Source organism: Leucopleurus acutus, assembly GCF_964270905.1.
Source record: "Leucopleurus acutus genome assembly, chromosome: 13".
NCBI classification, from domain to species: Eukaryota; Metazoa; Chordata; class Mammalia; order Artiodactyla; family Delphinidae; genus Leucopleurus; species Leucopleurus acutus.
Window position 1 is genome coordinate 72,679,620 of NC_139155.1, and position 9,275 is coordinate 72,688,894.

Here is a 9,275-nt window from a genome sequence, read left to right on the forward strand (position 1 = left end):
CCCAAAGCATCTGAGCTTCCTGGCAGCCAGGATGAAAAGGGAAATATGACCAGTCATCTAGTTCTTACTAGACTCTGAGTCTCTCCCAAAGCTCTTCTGTAGAGACTGGGTTTTTTTCAGTTTTATATAACCCAGGGCCCAGTACAGTGCCTGACTCCTAGTGGGTGCTTGGGAAATACTGGCCAAACAAATGACTGAATGAATACTTGCATGAGAGGATACCAGTTCTTCAGGGGAGAGAAACCTTCTTGGCACTTTTTTTTTTTTTTGAATCAGGAATTCATCCCAGGAACTCTTACAGAAAGGATAATTACAATAATACTTGCAACTCAGTGTTTGAGTGCCTTCGAAATGAAGACTATGCCAAATGCTGTGTAGACTCCAAAGGCTTCAAGAGTAGTTCTGCCCAAAATATAGATAGGCACCTTCTTCCTGTGTCTATTCCCTTATTCATTCTTTAATCCAATGAATATTTATTAGGTACCTCCTATGTCTCAGGCGGTGGGTTAGGCATTGTGATATGGTGCAGATGAGCCAAACCTGCCCTGCCTTCAGTGGCCCTCGACCTTCATGCAAGGCTGCTGAGATCACCCTCCTGGAAGACTCAGGATGAGAACAGCCTTGAATGTGGTCATCATTAACTTTTCACTCTGGCCACCAGGAAGCTCAGAGCTACATATAGTATTGCTCAGGGTTTCCAAGCTATCAAAAGAAAAGGGGGCAGGGGGAGCCTGAGGGGTGAGTGAGAGAGTTGGGAATGAGAGGGTCACTCATACCTTGTATCCCTCTGTGTGCCTTTGTGTGCTTTAAGGAGATCAGAAACAGTACCCTGGCCCTAGGAGAGCAGAGATTAGGAAGGCCACAAAGGACTGTGGCTGAAGAGCTCGAGGCTTATGTTGTTCTGGAGAAAGTCATACGCTCTTGGAGCTGAAAGGGCCTTCCAGAGTTCAGAATAGTCCATTCCATTTTTTACTTTTTGGCCTCACCATGAGGCATGTGAGATCTTAGTTCCCCGACCAGGAATCAAACCCGCACCCCCTGCAGTGGAAGCACGGAGTGTGAACCGCTGGACGGCCAGGGAAGTCCCAGAACACTTCATTTTAAAAGCTGGTTTAGTTCTTCATTCTATGGATGTAGAAGCAGATGACCAGAGAGGGGAAGTGACTTGCCCAGGGTCACACAGTGAGTCAATGAAAAAGCAGAGGACTGACACCAGATTTCCTGGCTGTCTTGCCTCCCCCTGCCGTGTCCTCTGGCTGTCGCTTGCTGGGGGACACCTCACACACCACCCCCCCTGCTGCTGTTTTTTTCAGAGCGAGTGTTCTGGAGCCAGAGGGGACAGTGGAGATTAAGTACCGGAAGAAAGATCTGGTAAAGACCATGAGAAGAATCGACCCAATTTACCAGAAGCTTGTGGAACAGCTAGGTGAGTGGGTCTGAAATGAATCACTTCTCAGAGGTCAGCAGAGGCTCAGCCCTCTCATTGCTGGAGGTTTCTGGTATGTTAAAAATAGTGAAGACATACCAAAACACAGCAGCAAAAATTATGAGGTATTTTAAATGTTCACATACAGTGTATCAACTCCTTTAACATTAAAAAATATACACTATGCCTTAGTGAATGTATTTCTTGGCACACACAAGATATAATAATTGAAGTATTTCGAGCCAGTAAGAAACATTAGAATTTTGGTAGCAAAATTACCCTTTAGAATTTTTCCATCAGACATATTTTTGTTTGAGTGACAGCTTTGTTTCACTTGTAACTTTAGGTGTAATTCTCTTTAAAAGTCCATGTTAGGTGTCAGTGTCTTTATAACTGATCTGTGTCATCATAAATTCACAGGATTTATGATGATGGTGGTGACGGGTGTATAATTTCTTTGATTTGGTATCAGGGTAATGCTGATATCACAGGGCGAGTTGAGAAGTGTTTCCTATTTTCTGAGTTTGAATTGGCACTATGTCTTTAAATCTTTGATCGCAGGTTTCTAACTACAAATTCAACTTCTTTATTATATATAGGAATGTTCGGTTTAATCTGTTTCCTCTTAGGTGAGCTTTCATAGTTTGTATATTTCAAGGAATTGGTCTGTTTCATCTAAATTATCGAATTGGCATAGACTTGTTTATAATATTCCCCCTTAGATTTTACCATATATATTAAAAATGGTAACTGATAGTGTCCTGTGAGCACAGCGGGCCTGATAAAAGGGGATAAATTTGAAGTTGCGTGTTGAATGTTGTCTTGCAACCCTGGGTGCATTTTTGAGGCTGCACGAGTGACGTGACTTCTGGGCATTATCAGAGTTAAAGCTGAGGCCTGTCTTGCCCACCCTGGTTCTTGCCCTTGCCTGCAGGAATGTCTGAGCTCTCCGACAAGCACCGCAAGGAGCTGGAGGGCCAGCTGAAGGCCCGGGAGGACCTGCTGCTGCCCATCTACCACCAGGTGGCGGTGCAGTTCGCCGACCTCCACGACAAGCCCAGCAGGATGCTGGAGAAGGGTACCATCTCTGTAAGAGCCTGCAGCTCTAGGGTCGGCGCGAATGGCCCATCCTAAGGTCACCTGGTTTCCAACACACAGAGGATATTTGGGCTCAGGGCTTTGGGATGAGTCAAATGCCACACGTTAGAATCACCTGGGGAGCTTTAAAACAAAAAAATCCTAGTGCCTAGGTGGCTCTGCAGACCAATTAAATCAGAATATGGGTGGTGGGAGTGGGGAGAAGCCAGACATCAGTATTTTTTTTTTTCAGATCCCCAAGAGATTCCAATAGGTAGCCAAGTTTGGGAACCACCAGTCTAACCTCTGTGTGTGTTTAGAACTGCTGGTCCAGATTTGGGAACCATTGTTCCCACCCTGCATTCACCCACCACTGACCATCACAACCCCGCCCTATTGCCCTGTCCCCACGAGGACATCCCCAGTCCTGCTCCCCCTGCGTCCCGTGCTCCTTCCTACCTCGCCTAAGCCCTCCGTACTTCTGGTGAGCCCGTGTTCTGTGTCTGGAGGTGGACGTGGGCGCCAGGTTTGTTCCCCAGGAGAGGCAGCCTAGAGACCTGGCAGTGTCCTGCCTCTGCTGCCTCTCCAAGCCTCAGTTTCCCAGCCTGTAAGATGGGAATGGTCCCAGAGCCTTCCCCAGCACAGGGCTGGGCCCCGGCAGCCTCCCGAGTCCCCCGCCCCACCGTTTCTGGGGGCTCAGGCCCGGGGCTTGTCCACAGGACATCCTGGATTGGAAGACCGCCCGCACCTTCCTGTACTGGCGTCTGCGTCGCCTGCTGCTGGAGGACCAGGTCAAGCAGGAGGTCCTGCAGGCCTGCAGCGACCTCAGCCATGTGCACGTCCAGTCCATGCTGCGCCGCTGGTTCATGGAGATGGAGGGGGCCGTCAAGGTGGGCCTGGGGCAGAGATGGGTGGGCTGGCAGGCGGGGGCCAAGGGGGGCCCGAGGGGGAGCCCCGCCCGGCAGGGTGTCCCTCCCTGATGCAGCCTCTGTTCGCTCCCCAGGCCTACCTATGGGACAACAACCAGACGGCGGTGCAGTGGCTGGAGCAGCACTGGCAGGCGGGGGAGGGGCTGCGCTCCACCATCCGCGAGAACATAGAGTACTTGAAGCGAGACTCTGTCCTCAAGACCATCCGAGGGTGAGTGCCCGCCCCGCCTGCCCACCCACCTCTTGGACTTGTCAGCGAGCGCAAAAGCCAGGACTCGTGTGACAGTGACCACAGCAGGAAGAGTGTTGGGAGCTCTGGGTGGTTGGCTGCCCCCCGCCCCAGGAATGGGAAGGGGCCCTGCACAGGGATCTGGGGCTGCCGTAGGGCCCATTGAACTCAGGGGCAGGAATGACCTCACCCTTCTTTCCCCTCCCATGCAGCCTGGTTCAAGAAAACCCCGAGGTGGCCGTGGACTCCGTGGTGTACATATGTCAGCACGTCAGCCCGGCCGAGCGGGCCCAGATCATTCACCTCCTGTCCACCATGGACAGCCCAGCCTCCACCTGACCCCGGTCCTGCCGGCCACTTGCAGGTCCACGGGCAAGAGAAACCACACTGATCTGCTGACTGCAGGCCCTCGCCTGCACCTTGGGAGTTTGCTTTTTAAAATTGCTGCAAGGCTGCTGACCCCCAAGTCGCTCCTGTTTCAATAAAAGTCTCAGAAGTGGCCCCTTCCAAGCAGAAATCACCTCCTCTCCATTGTTGGCAAGTCTGTGTTTTGTCTCTTAAGACATTTTGCTGCGTCACTGATTTGAATTGAACCCAAACACCCCAGTTTCCAGCCACTTTCCGGTGCCTGCTTTGTGGGATCCAGGTGTTCTTTTTAGGCTCATTTTATATCAGAGCATAGAATCTTATTATTATTATTATTTTTACTCTGAGACCAGCTCATGATGTAATCATCTTATAGCAGCATAACAGAGCAAGAAAAATAGAGACAAGACAAGAGAAAACCTATTTTTGTAATGGTGCTTATTCGGATCCTGTTGAGTCACCCAGGAAAGGGTATGAAGGATTTTTTATTAAGAGCGTAAAATGGTATTTTGCTCCCCACGTGGCCCCTAGTAGTGAATCACTAGCAACGTCCCATCACCAGGCTTAGTTCTCTCATTAGCAGAGAATTGCATAGCCGTAGGTTCAAGGGCATTGGGAGACTTCTTTTATGTGATTCACAGCCCTCTGCCTGCCCCTTCCCTCCGAGGAGGAGAGGACGAACCCTCCCATGTCCTGGAGGGTGCATGAAGAGGCAGGCATCCTCCAGCCCAGGTTGGGAGGACAAAGAAGAGAAGGAAAGCCTTCTCCAAACTCGCAGCCCATCTTGCTCACAGGTGTCACCGCTGTGCTTGCTATCACCTGCCTTGGAGGGCCCTTCGGGTCACCTTCACTGTTTCGCCTCTTGCCTCAATGTCCGTCGGTGGGATCTGGCCCTGACGGACAGAGCTGTTGGTTCCCGAGGACTGGAGCACGAGGACCACACTGATTCACTCAGGGAGGGCTTCGCACTGCATCCGCCAGTACCCAGCTCTGAAGGCCGCACAGCGTCAGGACCTGCGACCCTTCTGGCCCCGTCCATCTGTCCCTGGGTGCCAGTGATGGGAGGGAGTTGGCCACCCTCCACTGCTGTGATGGGCAGTTTGAGGACACCAAACATTACACCTGTCCAACTTGGAGGCCAGCGAGGTTGCCCGGGGAAGCCCCTACAAGCTGGGCCACTGGAGGATGTTTGAGGCCGTCGGCCAATGACACCTCTGGCCGATGAAGTTGGTGTGGGTGCAGTGAGGGGTGGGAGAAAGATAAATTAGCCGTTGTCGCATCCTGAGACTGGAGGGGGCAGGGAAGAGTCCATGCTGCTTTGGGAACTGAATGCTTTCTGTTTGGGGGAGGCCCTGCTGGTTTGGGAGGGATGATAAGTCGATGACTAGCTGCCACCCAGGAACAGTGGGCGGAGGAACCTGCCGGGAAATGTGTGGAATGAATAATTTTTTGAAGGAAGTACTTTGACCTTGGCTTATTTGGACCAGAGAAAGCAGGCCGCCTCACTGGGGAATCACTGCCCATTCTCCGACAACCACTGAGATCTTGTGCAAGCCCCCATCTCAGGAGGACAAAGCTCTGATTTGACTTCCCCTCCCGAAGGCCACCGGGGGAGCGGGGGACCACTTCATGCTTGCAGCTCAATTTCAAACATGGACACAAGCTGCTGTCTGCCGGCAGCTGAACAGACTTTCCCTAATGGGGTCGACTTTTCTTCCCTCGAGAGACTTAGCACAGGCGCCTCCAGGGAAGGGAGAAAGGATCAGACCCCTGAGTGTGCACAGAGGCCTGGGTGGGCAGCCCGGGTCTAAACTGAATGCTCAGGGTGACGGCCACTGGCTACCTCCAGTGCCCTGGCCTCGTCCCGTGCAATCCCATGAGCTTTTGAGGTGGATGCTACAATTCTGTCTACTTTCTGTCTCTCTGAACTTAGCTATTCTAGGTGCCTCATATAAGTAGAATCATACAGTATTTGTCTTTTTGTGACTGGCTTATTTCATTTCGTATAATGTACTCAAGGTTCATTTATGCTGTAGCAGGTGTCAGGATTGCCTTCCTTTTTGAGGTTGAATAATTCCATCGTATATATAGATCACATTTTGTTTATCCATCATCCGTCGATGGACACTTGGGCTGCTGTGAGTAGTACTGCTATGAACATGAATGGCAAATGTCTGTTCGAGTCTCTACTCTCACTTCTTTTCTTTTGGGTATATTCCCAGAGGGGAATTGCTGGGTCATGTGGCAAATCTGTATTTAAGTGTTTGAGGAACAGTCGCCGTTTTCCGTGGGGCAACACCATTTTACATTCCCACCGTCACTGCACGAGGGTTCTGATGTGTTCGCATCCTCATTAACCCATGTTGTTTTCTGTTTGTTGTTTTTTTATGGTAGCCATCCTATTGGGTGGAGCCTAGAAGCCATTTTAACGCAAAAGACATTGAACCTTTTTCCTTGCATCCCTCAGACATCTTGGGCGGGATGTACAGACCCCACCAGCGAGCCTGTAAATTCCCAATTCCTCTGCTTCCGCTTCCGCTGCCCACTCGGTTGCTCCTCCCCCGGTTGCCCTGCCTCCCTTCCTTCCGCCAATGAAGTTTCCCGTGTTTCAGCTGCCTGTTTAGTCTTTGCCCTGCTACCCCTGCACTCAGGGGACTGTGACTCTGGAGATGGAAGGTTCAGCATCTGTACCCAGAGGAACGGCATCGGTACAACCAGCATCCTCCAGAGGCACCACCTCGTCTCCTACTTCTGACCTTTTATCCTTCCTCTAACCTCCACCAGCTGCCCTTCAGGAGCAAACACTACACCAGGCAGTACGGTGCCGTGGAAGGGGCCAGGAGATCTGCAGACCCAGGGTTAAATCCCAGCAGCGTAACCTCAGAGTTTTGGCTCCTTTTTATTTTATTTATTTATTTTGCGGTATGCGGGCCTCTCACTGTTGTGGCCTCTCCCGCCGCGGAGCACAGGCTCCGGACGCGCAGGCTCAGCGGCCATGGCTCACGGGCCCAGCAGCTCCGCGGCATGTGGGATCTTCCCGGACCGGGGCACGAACCCGTGTCCCCTGCATCGGCAGGCGGACTCTCAACCACTGCGTTGGCTCCTTTTTAAACCAGCAAGTAGACAGTGTCCACTGAGCCCTCTGAGACAGACGACTGACCGTGGGGAAGCAGAGTGTCATCGGAATCCCATCTCTACCCCTTGCTAATCACAGGTAAGCTACTCGGCCTCTCTGAGCCTCCGTTTCCTCTTCTGTAAAATGGGGGTGTGTTTGTTTCCTACGGCTGCTGTAACAATTAGCACAAACTCAGTGGCTTAAAAACAACACAGATTTATTCTCTTACAGTTCTGGAGGTCAGGAGTCCGAAATAGGTCTCGCTGGGCTAAAATCAGGGTGCTGGCAAGGCTGCAGTCCTTCTAGAAGCTCTAAGGGAGAATCTGTTTTCTTGCCTTTTGAAGCTTCTAGAGGCCTCGTTCCATCTTCAGAGCTTGACGTTGACTTCCCTCTTCTACTGTGAGCCTGTGATTACATTGGGCCCACCTGGATAATCCAGGCTGCTCTCTCAGCTTAAGGGCAGCTGATGAGCAACATTGATTCCATCTGCTACCTTAATTCCCTTGCCATGTAGCATACAGTCACAGGTGCTGGCGATTAGTATGTGGCTGCCTTTGGGGGCCATTATTCTGCCCACCACAGGGGGTGGCGGCTTTACACCATGGGGAGTAGGAGGGAAAAATAAGATACACTGTGTCATAGTGCACGTTGTAGCATGGAGTAAGCCCCCTCTGCTCGTAAGCCAGTGTTATTTGTCTTTTTGTTGTTAGACTGTGGGTGATTTCTCGTGGAGGGGGAAGAAAAGCTGCACGATCATGATCTGAGACTCAGTTTTCTCATCTGGGAAATGGGAGCATCCCACTGGCTGGGTGTCTGGTTGTGCTGTTTGAGGGAGATGCTGCGGGAGCAGCGTTTAACTCCACGATGCACACGGCAGGCCCTCAAAGGGTGGCAATGAGTATGTTTCTCCCATTAGTTGGCCAACTGCAGAGAAACCCTCAATTAAGCCTCATTCCTCCGTCTCTCCTCTATGCTTTCTTCTGGCGTCAGCGTGGTCCCTGCACAGGTGGGGTTCTGGCTGTGACTGGGGCTCTTGCCCAGAGCCCGTGACCCTGTGGCCTTGGCATTTTTGCCCTGACTCTGTACATACCTGGCCCCATTTGCCTGTGGTAAGGAATGGATGCGACTCAAGAAAGGGCTCCCCAGCCCTCTCCACGTGGTGATCCGGCCACTCAGCCGCCATCCTCCCAGCTTAGCACCCCAGGAGGAGGGCACCCCTGTGTCTCAGAGCTTCTACAAAGCCCCCAGGTGATGCTTATTGGCTGTGACCAGTATGGCCTGAGTCACTTGCCCCCCAGTCAGTCACCGGGGATGCCCGGGGGTTGTGATGCTCTTATTGGTCAGGCCTGAGTCAACAGGGCCACCCTGGAGCCAAGCTGAGGAAGAGGGGTGCTGGGGAGAGAAAGGCATCCCAGGGCTGCTGCAGGCACCCCCTCCCTGCGGCCTACCTGTTATCCACTGAGGTGGGGCCCCATTCAGCACTTCCCGATACCACCCACAGCCCCATCATCCCCTACCTTCCCTACTTGCTAATCGTTGCATGTGTGTGAATCTGGTCTCCCCAGTGAGGCTGCAAGCCCCTTCCTGGGTGGGCTTAAGAGTTCAACCAACTCCTAATTTATATGCCCTTTTGCTGTTACCTTGGGTGGCAAGTCACCTCCATTAGTCCTCTGAGCCTCAGTTTCTCCGTCTGCAAAATGGGTGTAATAACTAGTAAGACACGCCTCTTAGGGTTGTAGCGAGGATGGAATGAGCTAATTTACAGCAGTGACTGGCGCAGGGCCTGGTGCTGAAAAGGGTGCCTCCTCCTCCCACCTTGCTGCCTTCTCTGACCCCAGGCGGGCACCAAGAGCCAGCTCTGGGGAGCGCTGCTGAGCTCGGGCTCTGGACCTGGCACACACGGACTCAGTCCTGCCTCCTCACTGGACCCTGAGTCCTACCCAACCTCTCTGAGCCTCGCCTTCTGAACAGTAAGCGGGGTTCACATCACTGCCTGAGCGAATGCCCATCCAGAGCCTGGCACCATGGGATGGTGACCGGCGGCCAGGCTAATTTTACCGATAACGACAAAGTCCTCCCAGTGTCTGGCACAATGGGAACCTGGCATCAGAAGACCTGGGCTCAGTGTTCCCT

General features: G+C 52.2%; 1 protein-coding gene across 4 annotated transcripts in view; it reads left to right on the top strand.

The window, feature by feature from the left end:
• ACACB (acetyl-CoA carboxylase beta) overlaps positions 1-6,384 on the top strand; it is a 122,063-nt gene extending 115,679 nt beyond the window's left edge. For 2 of the 4 annotated variants that reach the window (XM_082853242.1, XM_082853243.1), the window contains 5 exons: positions 1,314-1,426; positions 2,361-2,515; positions 3,223-3,393; positions 3,507-3,643; positions 3,874-6,384. In XM_082853242.1, the coding sequence (XP_082709368.1) occupies positions 1,314-1,426; positions 2,361-2,515; positions 3,223-3,393; positions 3,507-3,643; positions 3,874-4,000 (703 nt within the window). In that variant the 3' untranslated portion in view covers positions 4,001-6,384. The remainder of the gene's footprint in view (positions 1-1,313; positions 1,427-2,360; positions 2,516-3,222; positions 3,394-3,506; positions 3,644-3,873) is intronic. The other 2 variants (XM_082853244.1, XM_082853245.1) reach the window with 1 other exon arrangement.
• The last annotated feature ends 2,891 nt before the right edge of the window (positions 6,385-9,275 follow it).